Raw genomic sequence first — 18,024 nt, 5'->3', positions numbered from 1 at the left:
CGGAACCGTCCCCCGTCCTCCGCTTCCTCCCACCGCTCGCACAACGCTTGCGGCACTCCGCAATAAAAACACCCCGAAAACCTCTCCATCTGCCTTTTCCCAAACAACTCCCTTGTCACTACCCGTATGCCCTCGTCCACCATTCTCCACTCCGCCGTCCTACGCTTCGGACATTCCGACATCTTGTGCCCCTGCACCTCTCCGCTCGATCGGCATACTGCACAACACCCTGCCCAATTCTCCAACTGCCTGATGAACCTTGCCAACTCCTCGCCCTCGCGCCTCGACCGCATCGACACCTGCTCTGCATTGTACGCCGCCTTGCCTCGCGCCTGCAAAAATGCCTGCATCTCCCTGCCTGCCGCTTCTTCTCCCACGGCTCCTGCCGCTTCCCTTCCCACGGCTCCTTCCTCCGCCTCTGCCCCTGCCTCGATATCCGCCTCAACGCGCCGACACACGTCACACCATGCCTCCCCTTCTTCGCAACCCTCCCTTCCCTCGTACCCATCCATGACCCGGTCCATGACCACCCGCCGGCACTGCGACCCCGCTACAAACGCCTCCATCGCCTCCTCCATCCATCTCGTCCGCTCGGCCTCTCCCTCCTTTGCTTTGCCCCGTTTCGCCCCGTGCCCGTCGTCGCCCTTCGGCCAAACAATCACCGCCTCGCTCGCCTCGCCGTCCCGCCCGGCCCGCCCGCTCTCCTGCGCGTAATCCCGCAATCGTCGCGGCGGCCCTGCGTGTACCACCATCCGCACATCCGCCACGTCGATGCCCATCCCTAACGCGTTGGTCGTCACAATCACCCGCCCCGCCTCGACCCACTCCCTCCACCGCCGTCCCTTGCCCTCGGCCGTGTCCACCTTGCTGTGAAATACTGGGCACGACAACATCTCTCCCAACCGCTCTACCCGCTCCACCTCTCCGCCGTACACAATGATCTTGCCGCTGCTGTACCGTTCTAACCCGGCCTGTACAACCCGTCTCACCTCCCTATCCCCCTCATCCCTCCTCGACACGACCCGCACCCTATACCCAATGTTCCGCCGTGTCGTCCGCGACCGGAACAACCTGACCTGCCGCGCGTCCAACCGCATCTTGGCATACAACTCCCCCACGTCCGCCGGCGCCAACGTCGCCGTCAACAATACGACCTGAACGCCCATCTCCTGCAATGCCGTCCCCAACTGGCCCATCTGCGGCCGGAACGCTCGGTCGCTGTCTAATACCGTGTGGCACTCGTCCACAAAAACCCGGTCCAACTGCCCTCGCGCCTGCAACCGGTTGACGAACGACCGGAATCCCTCCGTCACCGCCGACTCGGGCGTCACGAATACGATCGCCGCCGCCCGGTTCGCGCCTTGCCCGTGCCAAACGTGTGTGTCGATCCCCATCCGCTGGCACCGGCCGTATAAATCGTCTCGCAACGCCACCAACGGCACCACCACCAACGTGACCCCGTCTGGCGAACAAAACGCCGGCAATATGAACGACATGCTCTTGCCCTCCCCCGTGCCCGCCACCTGCACCACCGGGCTCTCCCCGCGGACCACCGCCCGGATAACTTCCTCTTGCCTCCCTCGGAACCGCGCCTCGGGCCCCATCATGACTTTCAACCGCCCCTGGACGTCCACCTGTTGCAACCGCGCGAACCGCCGGAACCGCGCCTCCTCCCGCATGCTGTCGAACGCGTCCGCCTTCCGCTTGCGCCCCACGGCCGCCGCCCCGGCCGCCGCCCGGTCCTCCGCCCCCAACCCGAAAAACCGGTGCCACGCCCGGCTGGCCCCCCGGAACCGGTCGCGCCGCGCCGCCGTGCCCGACGCCCCCTGCTGCAACTCCCGCGCGTATACCAACCCGGCCACGTGTGTGCTGTGTGCGGCCTGCAAATCCCATATGCTGTCCAACGTGCCCTCGTCGTCCTCGTCAAACTCGCCGTCTTCGCCGACGTCCTCCCCAAACGCCTTGTTCAAATACCGGTTCGAAATCGCGATCGCAACGTGCCTCCACGCGCTCAACCCGACCCGCTTGCCCAACAACCTCCCGCTGTGCTGCTGCATCACCCGCCGCATCCGATCGGCCGTCCACTTCCGTTCTCGGATCGACGCCGCCTGCAAACCGTCGTCCCCTGCCCTATCCTCCCCTGCCCTATCCTCCCCTGCCCTATCCTCCCCTGCCCCGTCTCCCTCTCCTTCGCCCTCACCCGCCCCGTCCTCTCGCCTGACGTCCTTTCGCCTGACGATCTCGTCTGCCCACAAAAATGCGCTGGGCATGTCCGCACCCTTGACCATCCCCTGCACCTGCTGCCAAAACGGCAACGCCAACCACAAATACCACACCAACAACTCGCCCACCTCGCGCGGCACGTACCGGTATATCACCTTGACCTCGCCTGTCGTGCGGTACCCCTTGTGGTACAACGTCATAAAACACACCATCCCCCGGTCCACGAATATATTCCGGAACCCCCCGTTCTCCGTGTTCGTGTGCCGGATCTCCAACACCTCCCACGACCGCGCCGGCATCCCGCCCAACATGTGCATCAACACCAACATCCCCTCCCGGAACCGCTCCACCGCCCCTCCGTACTTGCGCACCGCCTCGCCCCGGTACGGCACCCTGCCGCCGTCGCTCGCGATCCACTCGGCCCGCTTGTCCGCCCGCCCGACGATCTGCCGTCGCACCCAACCGTTCCCCCTCGCCAACCACGTGTTACGGTCGTCGTGTAAAAACGAATAATCCACCGTCTCGTCGCTATGGTCGTCCTCGAACCGCGCCCACTCGATCGCCGGCACCGCCCCGAAACCCTCGTCCCCGACCATCAACAACTCGCCCAACGCCGTCTTCATCTCCCGTGTCAACTCGTGCATCATGTCGCCCAACTCGTTCATCCCGATCCGCACCCGCCGGTACGTCACCCTGTCCCCTGTCCAATCGACCACCCCGCGGCTCGGCGTCGTGAACTGGATCCGCATCCCGTACGTGCGCACGTCGAATATCCAATCTATCACCCCCGGCTCCGACCTCTCCGAAACGACCGTCATGAACCGCTCCACCTTGGCCCGCACGATCGTGAACAATCCGGTGGCTGCCTCTTCCGCCGCTTGCCGGCTCATCCTCCTCTGCAACACCCGCACCTCGTCTTCACGTTCTACCACGGATTGGTACACCACTAGTATACGCGCGATCTTGATGACGGCCGAATACTTGGGCGTGTAATCACCCGGCCCGACCCATCCGCCGTCCTCACGGATCCCCAACACCGCCAACCCGCTGAGCAGCGCGCTCTCGTACGGCGAGTCCCTGTACTGGTGGTCGAAAAATGCCACGATCGCGTCCAAACACAACCGGTCTACCCGGTCCTCTCGTGCTTGCCGTTCCGCCTTGCTGATCCCGCCTATGTCCTCGCCTTGGACATGCTCGCTCACCGCATCCGCGAATGCGTCAAACAAATCGCCCTGCTTCTCGGTGAACTCATACGGCGGCCGGTCGTCGTCGTCCCAATCCTGCGTACGGTGGATGAAACATAACAACTTCCGATACACCTCCTTGTAACGGGCCCACGTGTCGTCCTCCATCCGGCCCTCGAACGGCTTGCTCGGCTTGATGTGCACCTCCTTCTTGTTGATCTCGAACAACACGGCGTGCCCGCCGCGCTTCAACACCGCCGCCCGCGCCCTCTCCGCCACCCGCTCCACGCTCTCCCACATCCCCCGTAACACCGCCTCGTCCGGCCCGATCGCCTCGACTGAACCGCCCAACCGGCCGCGGTCCAAACCCGCCAAATGCCCGGCCCAACCCACCCGCTGCAACCACCGGTTGGGCTCCGCCTTGTCGTTCCCGTCCTCGATGCCCCGCCTCCTCGCCTGGAAACGCGCGACCTGCGCTCCGTGCATCCGTTCCAACCGCTGGTCCAACGTCTCGCCCTCCCCGTTGCTTGCCGCTTCCCCGGCGCTGCCCCGACCGACCTCGAACCACCCGCTGCCCGCGCGCGACGGGAAAAAACGCTGGCAGCGGATGCCGGCCGTCCACGGCAACCTGCGCTCCTGCTTCGCCCTCTTCGCCACGTTTCCGCCCCGCTGCCAATCGTTCCGCCATCCGTGCCTCTCCCGGCAATGCGCCTGGATCCGCTGGGGGGTTCGGGCGATGTAACTGCATGTATCGCATCGGAGTCCGTCCGCTTGCGGCGGTGCGATGAATGGGATGGCTTCAGTCGTGGGCGGCGGGTACACGAACCTGCGTAACTGTGCCTGATTGTGAATGATTCCGGGTATCTCTCTCACCGCCCTACCGATCTCGGTCCGCTCCTTGGATCCTATCGGACGATGGTGCCGATTCAAATGACTGGCGACCTCGTCTGCGATACATGCGAACCGGCACTCCTTGCATATGACAAATGGATATTCGGGTAAACGAACGAACGGCGAGATGTCCATGGTGGTTTGGCCGCTGTGGATGTCTGTTCTTCGCCTTAGCTTAGCAACCTCCTACACCCCATCAACTCCCACGCCCAACTTGGGACTTATTCCCGGTGCGTCGAAACTGGGAATTTGTAGCCCTTGCCGTTCTCCAATGCCTCTCTGTTTGATGTAGCTGTTGTAAGTGTACACTAACTCTAACCTCGCCTACGTCTAGCTCTAAAATGTCGTCAACAATTCCTCTATCGGCTGTGTTCCTCGGCGCTGCCCCGGCCGACCTCGAACCACCCGCTGGCAGCGCGCGAAGGGAAAAAACGCTGGCACCGCACGCCCGTGGTCCACGGCACCGGCCTCTCCTCCTTCGCCCTCTGTGCCACATTGCCGCCCCTTATCCAACTGCTCACCCACCCATGCTCATTCCGGCAATGCCGTCGCATGCCGCCTACTGTCCGCACGACAAATCCACACTTGTCACATCTCACGCCGTCCGCTTTTGGCGGCGCAATAAACGGGATTGGCGAGACTGTCGGTGGCGGGAGTTGGAACGACCGTAACTCGTCCTGGCGCTGGGCAATGCCTGGAATACTGCTAACGTACTTGACGATCCCGCTTCGTTCGCTTGCGCGTATACAAATGTGCTTCGTGCGCAGATGGGTGGCAACCTCGCCTGCTACGCACGCAAACTGGCACGTCTTGCAGATGACGAATGGGTATTGAGGTAAACGAACGAATGGCGTGATGTCCATGTTCGTTTGTGGGTGATATTTGGATGGGTTTTTCGACGTGTTATCAATGAACCGTCGCTGGCTGACATCCGTTGCACGACCGCTTCGTTTTAGCGCTGGAGGCTCTTCTCCTTCCTCCAAGCGTCGCTTCCTCGGCTGCTCAGAGGCAAGAAGCGCATCAGGCGCTCTCTTGTCGGACGGGTCGCCTAGGAAATTGCGAACCGGTAGTTCCTGGCTGGTTGGTTCCGTCTGAGGAGGCTGTGCGATCCGATCAAACTGCGTGGCAGATGCTGGCTCACGGAAGCTAACGTTGCCGGGCTGCGCAAAAGCTGGACGTTGAGTTGTTTCGGGTGAGGACATCGGTTGTGGCGGTGCGAGCTGCAGAAATCGATGCCATTCCGAGGACACCCACTGGTAAACTCGTAGAAGAGCTGGTTGCAGGCTGTCAGGGAAGGCTCCATCCAGCCCGTATGTGCAAGCTCTTTGCATAGGCCGATGGCCGCTCTGCCAGGCGAACGCCAAGCTGATGTCCGCATTCGCCGCTCGATCGTCAAAACGGTCAAACGGGTTCTTGATCTGCCGAACATGCTTTTCCGTTACAGCAATAGAGACCTGCCGATATATTCGTGCACCAAAGGCTTGCCCGGCGGTCAATTTGGTGAGCCGCTGTAGCGCCCCTGATAGGACCGCTGTCTTCCACAACCTGTCGGGTCTCTGCGGGGAGCAGAACAGCAACGAAGAGTCAGTATCGATTCCGCAGCAGCGCCGCTGCAGCATATATGTGAACGGCCGAATATACACAAGGTACTGGTAAAGAAGACGGCCAACCTCATCCGGCAGCACGCGGGCAACCTGGAACTCGTTGTTGGTGATTGTACGGGCCTTCATGTGCCTGGTGACGAGAACGAAGGATCCGTCATGGACATATACACCCCGACTGGTCGAAGCACCGTTGCAATGTTCAATGGACAACAGCTCTGTTCCCCGAGGGGCCTGCCCGGCGGTGAGATGGATAAGGGCCAACAGGTCCGCCAGCATCTGATCATGCAGGGCCATGTAGCGACGGACGGCCTGTTGGTCCCAGCCGTTCCTACCGATAAGCCCATCCAGGCGGGAGAGGCAGGCACGCTCAGACAGAGCTAAGAAGGCATCTTGTAGGCGATTCGCTGGTTCGGTGACAAATGAGTAGCCTTTTGCAACCGTAGACATCCTATCTCGGACGGTACGGAGATCGAACCGTGGCGCTAAGTCGTACATCAGGCGGCGTGTCGATGAGGTGACGGATTGAAGCAAATCATGCGAGAGAGCTCGAAACTGCTGCATCGAGATACGGCCTTCCTCCCACGACAAGACCTGGCCGTCATCGCTCCATTGAAAACGGAAGACGGGCCCATCCGTCCGCGCTAGCTTACGGCCATAGCATCGAAGACTGAGCAGCTCGCTAACGGGGGCCTGGCAACCCATGCAGAATGCTTTCAGCCGGACCTTATTCAGTCGCTCGACTTGATGCCGGTCTGGTCGGGCTGGTATTCGAATATGATCGTGGGAGAACCGCGGAAGAACTGTCTCCAAGAGGATTAGGCGGGCGCAATAGATCAACGCAGAGAGTTTTGGCGTGTACTGTAAGGGTCTCATATAGGTAGATCCGTCTGCGCTGAGCCCTATGACGCCGCTGAAGTAGACGAGCAGGGTAGAGGAAGCCTGGCCGCCTCGAAACGGCTCGGTAACCAAGAACCCAGCGAGCCGCAATAGGATGTCTTGGTAGTATGGATCTGACGCGGTGCCAGACTCGTCCTCCATGCTAGACGCTGCATGCTCGCTTTCTCCATAGTCGGAGTCAGACTCAATCTGGTCGGTTGCGTCATTCTCATCGTCGTCGGACCCACCCAGGTCGTCGTCGTCGCCGTTGTCGTCGGCAACGGGATTTCGACCGATGCACCGCGAAACAGAAACCCGTGGGGGGATTCGAGTGTCGTCTGCCTCGGTCCCGATACCCGAATCGTCAGTGTCATCGCGGCCGTCGTCGTCGCTCCAACTACCAGACTGCGCCGCGTTCGACTCGTCCACTGCCGCGCTTATGTACTCGGCGCCCCGTTCATTTCGCGTTCGGGATTCCTCCCCGAGCGCGGACCAAGCCGCGCGCAAGGCAATATGCTGAGTCTCCGTCAACGATCTTCGGCATAGGGAGGCTCGAGCGACCTCTGGCAGACGCCAAAGCCGGAACGAGAAGCATAGGAATCTCAAGAAGAGCCGCCAGTAGGCCTGGGCCGTAGTCTGGCGGGCCACGATCTCAAACGGGGCTCTGTGTGGACGCGTCGGGTCGGAGCTGCGAAGCCAAAACCGGATCGACAGGTCTGTGTGCCGCGCCGTGTCCTCACAGCGGCCCTGGAGCCCGCGCAACGCTGACGCGATCCGGTTCAACCGCTCTTCGTCCTCGCGGGCGCTCCAGATCTGTACCTGGCTTCCGGGCGCACTGAGGCGCAGGCCGTCGCCTTCTGGGCACGGCGGTAGGGCGAGCCTGACGAGAACGTCGCGGCTCGCTCCGTCGAAGGTTCTCAGCCAGCCAGTCCGCCGCATCCAATTCGTGTGAAGGGCCAGATCAGGGGTGCTAGTGCCATCGGTCTGCTGGGCCGCAGCCGAGTCGGCGGCCATGCGGTCCCGTTCGGCTTGGTTAAGCTGATCAATGGCCGCCCTCTGCTCGGGTGTGGCCTGGTCCCGCAGCCAGGCGGAAGCGGCTTCTGGTCGTTCGCACACGGACGGGCCCTGGGTAGCAATCCAATACCCGCGGGCGCCGATTTGCGTCCAACTTTGTAGGACGACGCCCTGGAAGATTTCGTCGCGCAGCCAGCCCTTCTGCCTCTGGGGGCGGCGGCGGTTGTGGGCTTTCGCCAGGTGCCGCGTAACAAGATCGACACTGGTCGTCCGATAGCTGCAATGCCGGCAGGCGACGCCCGTACGGGGTGCTAGGTTCAGGTGGGCCGGTGACCAATCGGGTCGGAGGGGCAGTGTATTCGGATCCGGAAGACGTAGGGAGTGGATGTACGCGGTTAAGCCGTGTCGCAACCGCTTCTGGATGCTGTGCTTGTCGGCGAGATGCCGTGTCACGCATTCGCCGTTTGGCTGCAAGGCATAGCCGCACGGGCGGCAGATCACGGCGGGCTCGGGCGCATTGATGACCAGGCCTAGTTCCGCCAGACGGAGGTCGAGTTCCCGCTGAGGCCAACGACACCAGCGCGGCGGCAGGGACGACGCTGGATGATCACCCATCATACATCACAGACAGATGGAATACAATAAGGAGAAAGAAACAGGTTAAGCTGCCGCGGCGGACGGTATATATCCTGACGTCTTGACCGGGGGGGCCGCGACCGAGGCACTGAGTAGTTACCCAGTTTCTTTCTGTTCTTTGGGTGGGAAAGACCGAGGCAGTCGGGGGCAGGAACGCGTCTCGACGATAGCTGAGCGCGCCAAAATATGGCCAACCAATGACAACGTCGAGAGAGCATGGACTGCATTGGGAGTACGTCGAGGACGAATCGGGCCGTAGCGCGTGGTAGCGTGTCGAGATTTGACCGGGGGCCAGGGGGCCGGACAGGGGGAAATTCGGGATGGAGGCAGCGAACTCGAAGAATTCCGTGTGGCCATCCTTGTGTAGACGACGTCAAACACGCCCAGAACGGGTATACGCCTTCCCCAGTGTTAACCATCGATGGCGTCCCAGCACTGGAGTTTCTACAAAAAGCATCCGTCAATATCGTCTTGTCTCACGATCCCGACGCTCGGTTTAACGGCATGTTTCGAAGCCTCGCCACTGACACAAATCTAGCTTATGCCTCACCCGAACCGTTCGCACTGATCCTCGGCGATACAACCAAGGTCACGTGCCAAAATGGTACCAGATTTGAATTCAGCAATGCCGCCCGACTCCGCGCAAACTTCACCAAGATCGCCTCGGGCGCCGATCTGTACGATGTTTATGGCCGTGGCGACTCGACCGACGAGCGGCCTCTCAACGCCAGGTTCTACCAACTGGCAGAGCGAAACTACATAGCCGCCTTCGTAGGTTATCCCAAACCCTTCAAGTCTACCAGGCACGTAGCAGGCTTTCTGCCAGAGAGCTCCGAGTTCTCGGACATAGCCGTGCTCGCTTTGAATAGCTTCAATGAAGCGCCTAACCTGGACCACGTCGATCGGTCCATGAGCGTTCAACAGAGAGACTTCTACCAAGTCGTAGTTGACTCCATCAGCGCTGCTAAAGCGGCCAACCGGACCAAGCTCGTCCTTGACTTCCAGGGCAACGGCGGCGGCCTCACCTCCAACATCATGGCCCTCTACTTTGCCCTCTTCCCCGGCGATACCCTGCCCGTCCTCTGGCAGGCCCGCGCCCACCCCCAGTTTGCCTGGCTCGGCAAGCAGGCCTGGGATCCCACGTCATCTATAGGCCAATGGCCGGTGTACAACATGATGAGGCCCGACGGCAAGCCCTGGTCCTCATTTGAAGAGCTGTACGGGCCCTTCCCGGATGCCCCGGCCGGCCAAAAACGATGGGGCCAGCACACCCACCCGGCAATTGAAAACACAACGTCCTGTTGGAAGACCAACAGCCACGATTCCACGATGATCACACAGATGATGGGAGCTTACAACAGTGGGTTTGAGATACTCGGAGCATCCCAGATGTTCTTGATTGAAGGTTGTTTTTCTCTCACATCTCCAGCGAAGGGGGAATCGCCCTGACCTCGTTGCCCAGCGCCCTGGTTACCCCTCACGTTGCCTGACGCTCAGTTGGGCAGCCATGCATCCAACAGCAGGGCACTTGCAGCTGAGCGTCCGAAATTCCAGTGCCACGACTTTCCAACACGTCCGTCCTCCGATCCTTGACTGATCAATGGCCCCTCCCAGACGGGTGGCAGTACCAGCAGCCATGGACTACGGCACCGTTCCGCCCCGAGGACATCATCATCGTCACGGACGGGCAGTGCGGCTCGGCCTGCGCTATCGTAGTTTCGATCCTGGCCTATGCCCACGGCGTGCGCACCGTCGCCCTCGGTGGCCGTCCGCTGCGCGCGCCAATGCAGGCCGTCGGTCAAACCAAGGGAGGGCCCTCCATGTACTTTATGTCGATGCCCGACTTTGACCGTTCGCAGGTGCCCGAGGGTTTGAGACTGCCGCCCGACAGGTTCACGTATAGGCCGCCGCTCAGACTCGGAGGGTCTCAGGCCACCGAGCTCGACGATTTATGGGCTATGACTGTGACGTTCAATGTGAATGATTTGCTGCCGTACAAGGGGAACGCGTCGGAATTGGGACAGGGCGAGGTGCCGTTGCAGTTTCGGTATGAGGCGGCCAACTGCAGGCTGTTTTATACCTGGGATATGGCGAGGAATATGACCGATGTCTGGAAGGCTGTGGCGGGGGTTACTTGGGGCGGGAAGAAGTGCGCGCCTGGGTCAACGACGAATGCTGATGGGACGATTGGGGGTGTGCCGGGGTATACCAAGATGGTTGAGGATCAGTATCGTCTGGGAAAAGGGGCTGGGGCGCTTGGTGGGAAGTGAGACCGTTATACCGGAATCCTCAATTTCAGTACGAATACGGCCGAGGGAAATATTCGATAAGAAGCGGCACAGGCATTCCATTTCTTTCAGACAGCTTGGGTGACTTGTCTTACCCTGGCGGACCAACTTCTCCCTGGTTGCAATTCTCATCCGTTTGCCAAACAGCCATAGAGGCATAGTGACCAAGCCAAAAAGCCATATCAATATACCAAAGATGCTGAACGCCTCGGCCGCCCCTCTGTCATGGACCCAAGTCGCGGCGGTCCGGCAGCTCGGCCAGCGCGAACAAGATGTCACGCCGCAAGCCCTTGTACGTCGCCGGCCACTGCATCCGGTCCATCCACGGAGTTGACGCAGCGAATATGTCGCCACCTCCCGTGTCTCGGCCGTATACCCGCGGCTGGCTCCCCAAGGCAACGATTCTCTTCTCGCGGGCCAGGATCGTATACAAGTGTACCTGGGTATCCGGACTGACGGGTGGCAGCCGCCCACGGCCTCTCGGACCGTGTCGGGGGGGGCCTGGGTCTCTAAACTGACGGGTAGTAGGAGTGGTTGCTTCTTGTTTCCCGCTCCGGCGGCTTTCCTGCTCCCTTGCGGTGACCGAGTCAGCACGATCGGTTTCGGTAGCAGAACCCGCAGCAGGCCACGGACGGTTCGGTCCTCCCGGCAGACCTCGAACCAGCCGCTAGTCAGCCCGTGAGGGGAAAAGATGCTGGCATAGCACGCCATTGATCCACGGAAGCTCCTCGTCGTACGGCGATGGCGGACCGGAACCGGCCGACGGCCTGCCGCTCCTCTGCGGGTTATGCCAGCCGTGCACTTTCCGGGCGTGCTCCTGGATCTTCTTCGGATGGCAGACGACATACGGGCATACGCGGCACTTGAGCCCGTCCGGCCGGGGAGGGCCGAGGAATAGGATCGCCTCGGCCGTCGGTGGAGGGAATTCGAAGCCGGCGAGGTCCTCCTGCGTCCGGATGATGTCGGGCAGCTGCTGGACCGCGCGGGCGGTAGCGTGTCGCTCGGCGACGGGCACATCGGCGTGTCGTGTCCGCAAGTGGGCTGGTACCTCGTTGGCCACACAGGCGAATCGGCAGCGCTTGCAGATTACGACTCGGTGCTGTGGCAGGTGGACGAAGGGCTCCATCGCGGATAACTGTGGTGGTCTCTCTCTGGGGGCCGTCGCTCTTATCTGCTGTCCGTCCGAACCTCTTTCGCCTTTTTAAAAATGGAGTCGCGAGAACGCGCTTCGCATCTCCCTCAACCCCCCTGGAACCGTACCCCCGGAACCGTACCCCCGGGCAATCGAACCCTACCCCCCGGGCATCTCTTGGGCTCGGCCAATGGCAGGGCGGAACTCTACCCCTGGGAAAGCTCCAACACCCTGGACGGAACTCTACCACCCCAGGCGCCAAGAGATGCCTGTTTGGGAGAAGCGCGCACGTGGAAGGCCTGTTCGGTGGGGCTTAGTGGGTCCGGGAGGCAGAGCTCTACATGGGTGCGGCCAATGGCAAAAAGGAACCGTAGGGGCTGGTTAAGTGGGGCGAATAATGGAACTGCACCCAATTCCGAGCGATGATGCTTCTAGTAGGAGATGAGCCAACAAGACGTCCGAGCAAACCGCGGCCGGGTCATCACGCGCGAGGATGATGGCGGTGACGCAGTCGAGCGGCGATTTGAGACGATCCTCGACTGCGGGAAAGCCGACAACGGGCGCTGGCAGTACTTGGTCAAGTGGGAAGGTTTCGAGGAGCCGACATGGCAACCGGCAACGGACCTCAGGGGCCGTGACGATGCGATCTAGGCGTTCCACGACGCCAGCCCCGACGAACCGGGACCGCCATCATGGATCCCGAAGCGGAAGAGGACGAGCCGGGAGAAAACAGGGAAGGAGCCCTGAGGGAACTCGAAGGCGGTCACATAACAAGTCTTGTTGCAAACAGAGCAAAGCAGCAGAAACGGCATTTTTGAGCGAATCTGGCCCCGAAGATAGCTGCCCCGCCGACCTCCGCTCCACCTACCCCCACAAGATAAAGCGCGTATCAAGCAAAGGGCGCTCTCTGAAGGATACATACAGCGGGTGTTTGACACTACCGAGACCCAGCGTTGCTTCACGATGAGCACAGCCGGTCACTGGGAAGAACGACCTGGGTGATGATTGAGGGTTGCGTAGATCTAGTAACTTCCCATTCGATCCTTGGTTCTGTCAGTATTCCTTAGACCGCCGGAACATCTCTTGGGCGGCTCGAGTGATCCAACATCTCCCGCCTTTTCTTTGCCCGGCACCTAAGTGCATACACCCACTCATCACAAAGCAGCCAGACCCAGAGCAACCAAAACCCAAGAGCTATCAGAGTAGTGCCCACCAGAATGACCGTGCTTGTCCACCGGCAAATGGACCAAAGGACTACTCCCTGCGTCACGGACACCTGCTCAACCGCCATCTCAAGCTGCATCGAACTGAGGACCGTCGACGCCACGGCAAAGATAAACAGCATAGGACCGTAGAACCTGGCGAAATAGTCGCTGTACTGCCAATGCGGCTTCTGAAAATTGAACTTGCCGAAAAGGAAAGGCGCATAGAGATTAAGCCGCGACAGCCTGAGCTCGCCGTAATGATACCGAGACGACACGTCCATATCTCCGACTCGACTGAAATTCATGATGAAACGGCAAAACTCCGGCCACTCGAAATTCTGAGGAATGAGTCGCACCTGCTTCCCAATATCGAAGTCGGATTCATGCTGGATCAAATAACGGTAAGAGCGGAGATATCCGGTTGCGGCTCTTTGGACAAGGTCGTGCCGTGAACCGCGTGCAGCCGGCTTGCACAGTAGAAATTGCTCCCAAAAACGGTGCGACAGCAGGTACTTGGGAATCGGCTTGACGAATATCCGATTGTGGATCCATACTAGGTGCAGACGAGGGCTCTCCGTGATTAGTATCTCTCGTCCTTTTATTCTTTGTTGATGGAGCGGTTCGACGTTTGCGCTGGACTGTGTCGACATGATCCAGAGGCGCGGCGCAACCGTTTCCAGGTCGGAGGCGTAGAGTTCTCTGTAGAGCAATTCTTCCACAGAGGCACGGTCGCTTAGCGAGACGCAAGGCCAGCCGGGCAGGTTGTCGACTTGCTGTTTCTCATCTTCGGCACCTGCACTGGCTCCAGCATCGATCTCGCGATCGAAGTAGGTGCACAATTGCTGTTCCTTCGGAAATGGAGGCGAAGATCCCATCTCTGTGATTGTCCCGCTAGCATCTATCCTCGTTCGAGAGAATTGGAAGTGCGGATGGGAGACTTAACAAGATCGGCCGTGTATGCCTTCCTCAAAGCCTGGTGCGGGGCAGTCTTCGATACGGCGAGTGACAACCTGCATGCAGCAGCCTATCCTTGCATTATTGCCCAATTGCACCGGTCAGGCAGAAACTGCATCGCCGGTGCTACTCTGTGCCGCAGGTGCCCTCTGCTGGTTGGTGGCGACGAAAAGTGCAGTTACGGGGCCTGCCTCCTCCCCTCGACCTCTCCAGCACTGGGCGGGTTCAAAACTGGTCCCAATGTCTCCGACGCATCATTTCTTCCAAAGTGGGTTCCCCAGCCAACACCCTCCATACGCACCGAAGGGGGACGGTGCAAGCATCCAGAATGGTCAGTCCCATACAAATCGGCTCCGCGCAACTCCTGACTGAAGACTAGGTGCGATCAATCACCGACGAGGATCTGGGACTCCGGGTACTGTATGATGGGACAGGCGGCATTTCGCAGTCCGGAGCCGGTGGTCCGGTAGAGTAAGTCGTCCATGCCACTGACTCCAAAGATTCCGGCTTCTAACGAGCGCTAGCATCGTCGCCGTGCATGGGATGGGCGCCCATCCCGACGATACGTGGTGCACGAAGAAGATCGACGGCGATGGTAGTCCGGTTTACGTTAACTGGCTGGAAGACCGGCGCTTTCTGCCTGCTGTAGCACCTGGCGCTCGCATCATGCGATACGGCTATAATTCGCGATGGTTTGGAGAAGACGCTGTGAGGACAAAGATGTCCGATATTAGCCAGACATTTCTGTTTGAGTTGAAGGATTGTAGGAAGGTCAGTCCCTGTGTGCGGAATACGGTACTGACTGGCTGCGCTATGTTGAGCTTGTGCTAAGATGTGAAGCTTCCAGACGGACCAGGGTCGACCGCTTATTCTCATCGGACACAGCTTTGGTGGCCTCATTCTCCTCAAGGCACGTGCTCTGGACACCGCTATGGCACACGGGGCTGACATTTCTCAGACGCTCGTGGACGCTTATACGGAGCGGAAGCGATGGCCGGGCATCTACGACTCGACGGTGGGCCTGGTCTTCCTGGGCACGCCCTTCCGGGGCACTCACGACTCGCTTTCGCAGGGGGAGATTCTCCGGCGCGCCCAGGAACTCTTCACAGGAAGTCCTGTGTACGGGGAGAATCTAGAAATACTTCGGGCAGGAGGAGAATCGCTGACCGACGTGGTGGATATGTATCTCCGCATCGCCCGACAGAGCGCGATGCCCCGGGTAGCATGCTTCTACGAACAAGGGGCGAGCAAGGTTGGCGGTATCCTCGGAAGGGATCTCGAGAATGTATGCAGTAGATGCCACTTCGTATGCGTATGTGTCAGAACGCTGCTAACATAACGGACCCACCAGGCCACCCCACCGGTCATCCTTGTTAACGAGACCTCGGGCAGCCTCGATTTGAGCGAGAAGTCGGACAAATACGCACTGTCTCGTACCCATTTCAACATCCAGAAGTTCGGTAGCCCACAGGAACAGGGATTCCGGCTCCTTGGATCGGTTGTCCAGACGATGGTCGAGGAGAGCACGCAACTAGTCTCTACCCGGGCGAAGTGTACGTAGACTTCCGACTATCGAGCTGCGATTAATTTGTTTTCTATTTTTTCTGGCCTTCACTTATCTGATGCGTGCTAGATTATGGCCCCAACGGGAGGCTGCAGGGCGTACCGCTGTCGAATAACTCTAGGCGTGATTCGGAAAAAGAAGGTTCGTACTGCCTCGCGACCTCCATCGTATACTTCTATCATATCTGGACCTCCTTTGCCAAAGAAGTGGTCACAATACCAGACGACTGACAAGCACAGCCTGCCTCTGCTCTCTCGGCTTCCGCGACATCGATGCTCGGCTACACGACATAGCCGCTGCCTACCAAGGCACATGCGACTGGCTGTTCAGCACCACCCAGTTCCAGAAGTGGCGCGACCGCGCCGACCTACCAGCCCACAATGGCGTGCTCTGGATCAAGGGCAAGCCGGGCGCGGGCAAGTCGACGCTGATGAAGCATGCTCTGCACCATTGCGAGGAGGTCTTCGGCGACCACCTGATCGTGGCGTATTTCTTCAACGCTCGAGGCGAGGTTCTCGAGAAGACGCCTCTGGGCATGCTGCGGTCAATCGTATACCAGCTGCTCGAGAAGGACGACACGCTGTACGAACAATTCCACCCCATCTACGAGAAGCAGAAAATATATGATAAGGAAGGGGAGTGGGTGTGGCCACAAGCACAACTGAAAAATTTCATACGCTGGGTAGTCAAACAGCGGCGATCGCAGCCCCTCCTCCTCCTCGTCGACGCGCTCGACGAGTGCGACGAGCGAGATGTGCGAGATGTTGTCGGCTTTCTTGAGACCTTAAGCATCGATGCCGTCCACGCCGGTGTCACGCTGAGGATCTGCCTCTCCAGCCGCCATTATCCCAACATCAGTATGAGGAAGAGGTTGGAGTTGACCGTCGAGACGAGCGAAGAGCATGGAAGCGACATCGCAACATATATCGAAGAGAAATTAGAAGGACACGATGACGAGATCAAGGCCAAGGTCCGGGAAAAGGCAGGCGGCATTTTCATGTGGGTCGTCATTGTGGTGTCTCTGCTTAACACAGCCTACGACGACGGCCGTTTGGAAGCCATGCGCGAAGCACTGGAGGAGGTGCCGGCCGATCTCGAGGAGGTGTTCAACAAGCTCTTGAGCAAAGACGATCGGAATAAGGCCGAGACGATACGCATGCTCCAATGGGTGCTGCTCAGTCGGCGGCCGCTGAAGCCCGAAGAGCTGTTCTTCGCCGTGCTGGCGGGAACGGCTCCGGAGTACACTGGGCCGTGGGACCGATCAAAGATCACCAGCCATACCATGCAACGGCGCATCACCGCCTCGTCCAAGGGCCTCATTGAGACGCGAACAGGAGATACGGCGTCAGTGCAGTTCATTCACCTGTCGGTCAACGACTTCCTATTTCGGAACCAGAGGCTGCAGGCGCTGGATCCGACGCTCCATCCCGACCCGATCAGTTCCAGCCACGGGCGGCTGTGGGATCGCTGCTGGTCCGAGATCAAGCGAGTAGACACCACATCAACAAGCGACCAGCAGATGAGGCAGTTGAGCGACAACTATCCGTTTCTGCTGTATGCAGCGAGCTACGTATTCAATCATGCAGAGCATACGCTGTCCGGGGGGGCAATGCGAGAGGAGATTGTACGATGGCTGCAAATGGGGAATCACTGGTTGCGATGGTGGAAGACATTCCTCTCGACCGTCGACACATACGGCGAGCATTCATACCTGAGCCGTGATATGGATGCAGGGCTCCTCTATATATTGTCGTTTCTTGGTCATCAAAAGCTGGTCACCGTTGTTCTAGCAGAAGGGGGCGCCGACGTCAACGCGCAGGGCGGGGAGGAGGGCAACGCGCTACAGGCCGCTTCTTTTAGAGGAAACGCCCAAATCGTGCGGCAGCTGCTCGAGCGCGGCGCCGACGTCAATGCGCAGGGCGGGCACTTCGGCAACGCGCTGCAGGCCGCTTCTCGCGGAGGACACCCCGAGATCGTGCGGCAGCTGCTCGAACGCGGCGCCGATGTCAACGCGCAGGGCGGGTACTCCGGCAACGCGCTGCAAGCCGCTTCTCACGGAGGAAACGCCGAGATCGTGCGGCAGCTGCTCGAACGCGGCGCCGACGTCAACGCGCAGGGCGGGCACTACGGCAACGCGCTGCAGGCCGCTTCTTTTAGAGGAAACGCCCAAATCGTGCGGCAGCTGCTCGAGCGCGGCGCCGACGTCAACGCGCAGGGCGGGCACTACGGCAACGCGCTGCAGGCCGCTTCTCGCGAAGGACACGCCGAGATCGTGCAGCAGCTGCTGGAGCGCGGCGCCGACGTCAACGCGCAGGGCGGGTACTTCGGCAACGCGCTGCAGGCCGCGTCTCGCGGAGGACACGCCGAGATCTTGCAGTAGCTGCTGGAGCGCGGCGCCGACGTCAACGCGCAGGGCGGGCACTACGGCAACGCGCTGCAGGCCGCTTCTCGCG

The 18,024-nt window shown here is 60.1% G+C and overlaps 12 protein-coding genes across 12 annotated transcripts; 6 read left to right on the top strand and 6 right to left on the bottom strand.

Moving 5' to 3' along the window:
• Window positions 1–587: 587 nt before the first annotated feature.
• N657DRAFT_531936 (P-loop containing nucleoside triphosphate hydrolase protein) lies at window positions 588–1,196 on the bottom strand (the record flags this gene model as incomplete). Its single annotated transcript, XM_062787735.1, has 1 exon — window positions 588–1,196. A coding segment is annotated over one exon (609 nt), but the record flags the coding sequence as incomplete, so codon positions are not given.
• A 220-nt stretch (window positions 1,197–1,416) lies between these two features.
• Window positions 1,417–1,572, top strand: N657DRAFT_533101 (uncharacterized protein; the record flags this gene model as incomplete). Its single annotated transcript, XM_062787749.1, has 1 exon — window positions 1,417–1,572. A coding segment is annotated over one exon (156 nt), but the record flags the coding sequence as incomplete, so codon positions are not given.
• Window positions 1,573–2,708: 1,136 nt separating this feature from the next.
• On the bottom strand, window positions 2,709–3,326 carry N657DRAFT_540828 (uncharacterized protein; the record flags this gene model as incomplete). The annotated part of the gene is made up of 1 exon (XM_062787819.1): window positions 2,709–3,326. A coding segment is annotated over one exon (618 nt), but the record flags the coding sequence as incomplete, so codon positions are not given.
• Window positions 3,327–3,524: 198 nt separating this feature from the next.
• Window positions 3,525–4,433, bottom strand: N657DRAFT_583588 (uncharacterized protein; the record flags this gene model as incomplete). Its single annotated transcript, XM_062789687.1, has 1 exon — window positions 3,525–4,433. A coding segment is annotated over one exon (909 nt), but the record flags the coding sequence as incomplete, so codon positions are not given.
• Window positions 4,434–6,233: 1,800 nt separating this feature from the next.
• N657DRAFT_606208 (uncharacterized protein) lies at window positions 6,234–8,530 on the bottom strand (the record flags this gene model as incomplete). The annotated part of the gene is made up of 1 exon (XM_062790210.1): window positions 6,234–8,530. A coding segment is annotated over exon 1 (2,175 nt), but the record flags the coding sequence as incomplete, so codon positions are not given.
• A 264-nt stretch (window positions 8,531–8,794) lies between these two features.
• On the top strand, window positions 8,795–11,084 carry N657DRAFT_651303 (uncharacterized protein; the record flags this gene model as incomplete). The annotated part of the gene is made up of 2 exons (XM_062794139.1): window positions 8,795–9,721; window positions 10,000–11,084. Coding segments are annotated over 2 exons (1,626 nt in total), but the record flags the coding sequence as incomplete, so codon positions are not given.
• A 114-nt stretch (window positions 11,085–11,198) lies between these two features.
• On the bottom strand, window positions 11,199–11,903 carry N657DRAFT_651302 (uncharacterized protein; the record flags this gene model as incomplete). Its single annotated transcript, XM_062794138.1, has 1 exon — window positions 11,199–11,903. A coding segment is annotated over exon 1 (409 nt), but the record flags the coding sequence as incomplete, so codon positions are not given.
• An 84-nt stretch (window positions 11,904–11,987) lies between these two features.
• Window positions 11,988–12,232, top strand: N657DRAFT_651300 (uncharacterized protein; the record flags this gene model as incomplete). The annotated part of the gene is made up of 1 exon (XM_062794137.1): window positions 11,988–12,232. A coding segment is annotated over exon 1 (184 nt), but the record flags the coding sequence as incomplete, so codon positions are not given.
• A 28-nt stretch (window positions 12,233–12,260) lies between these two features.
• Window positions 12,261–13,024, top strand: N657DRAFT_373573 (uncharacterized protein). Its single transcript, XM_062787059.1, has one exon. It carries the CDS (start codon window positions 12,342–12,344, stop codon window positions 12,813–12,815), a length of 474 nt encoding a protein of 157 aa, XP_062642230.1. The 5' UTR covers window positions 12,261–12,341; the 3' UTR covers window positions 12,816–13,024.
• On the bottom strand, window positions 12,647–14,196 carry N657DRAFT_651299 (uncharacterized protein). The gene has a single exon (XM_062794136.1). The coding sequence runs from the start codon at window positions 13,926–13,928 to the stop codon at window positions 12,912–12,914; it is 1,017 nt and encodes a 338-aa protein (XP_062642229.1). The 5' UTR covers window positions 13,929–14,196; the 3' UTR covers window positions 12,647–12,911.
• On the top strand, window positions 14,137–15,614 carry N657DRAFT_651298 (uncharacterized protein). The gene is made up of 6 exons (XM_062794135.1): window positions 14,137–14,338; window positions 14,387–14,478; window positions 14,532–14,778; window positions 14,855–14,917; window positions 14,966–15,292; window positions 15,359–15,614. The coding sequence occupies exons 1-6, from the start codon at window positions 14,336–14,338 to the stop codon at window positions 15,566–15,568; spliced, it is 942 nt and encodes a 313-aa protein (XP_062642228.1). The 5' UTR covers window positions 14,137–14,335; the 3' UTR covers window positions 15,569–15,614.
• A 198-nt stretch (window positions 15,615–15,812) lies between these two features.
• N657DRAFT_556594 (uncharacterized protein) lies at window positions 15,813–17,078 on the top strand (the record flags this gene model as incomplete). The annotated part of the gene is made up of 1 exon (XM_062787945.1): window positions 15,813–17,078. A coding segment is annotated over one exon (1,266 nt), but the record flags the coding sequence as incomplete, so codon positions are not given.
• Between the last annotated feature and the right edge of the window lie 946 nt (window positions 17,079–18,024).

Source organism: Parathielavia appendiculata (assembly GCF_033297405.1).
Source record: "Parathielavia appendiculata strain CBS 731.68 unplaced genomic scaffold N657scaffold_46, whole genome shotgun sequence".
Taxonomy (NCBI): Eukaryota; Fungi; Ascomycota; class Sordariomycetes; order Sordariales; family Chaetomiaceae; genus Parathielavia; species Parathielavia appendiculata.
This window is presented reverse-complemented; position numbering and strand designations above follow the sequence as displayed.

Excerpts from the sequence above, each read along its gene's own strand:
- N657DRAFT_373573 (XM_062787059.1), top strand. The coding sequence starts at position 12,342 with ATGATGGCGGTGACGCAGTCGAGCGGCGATTTGAGACGATCCTCGACT.
- N657DRAFT_651299 (XM_062794136.1), bottom strand. The coding sequence starts at position 13,928 with ATGGGATCTTCGCCTCCATTTCCGAAGGAACAGCAATTGTGCACCTAC.
- N657DRAFT_651298 (XM_062794135.1), top strand. Across the intron at positions 14,479-14,531 it reads GGAGCCGGTGGTCCGGTAGA|CATCGTCGCCGTGCATGGGA; the intron begins GTAAGTCGTCCA and ends AACGAGCGCTAG. Across the intron at positions 14,779-14,854 it reads AGTTGAAGGATTGTAGGAAG|ACGGACCAGGGTCGACCGCT; the intron begins GTCAGTCCCTGT and ends TGAAGCTTCCAG.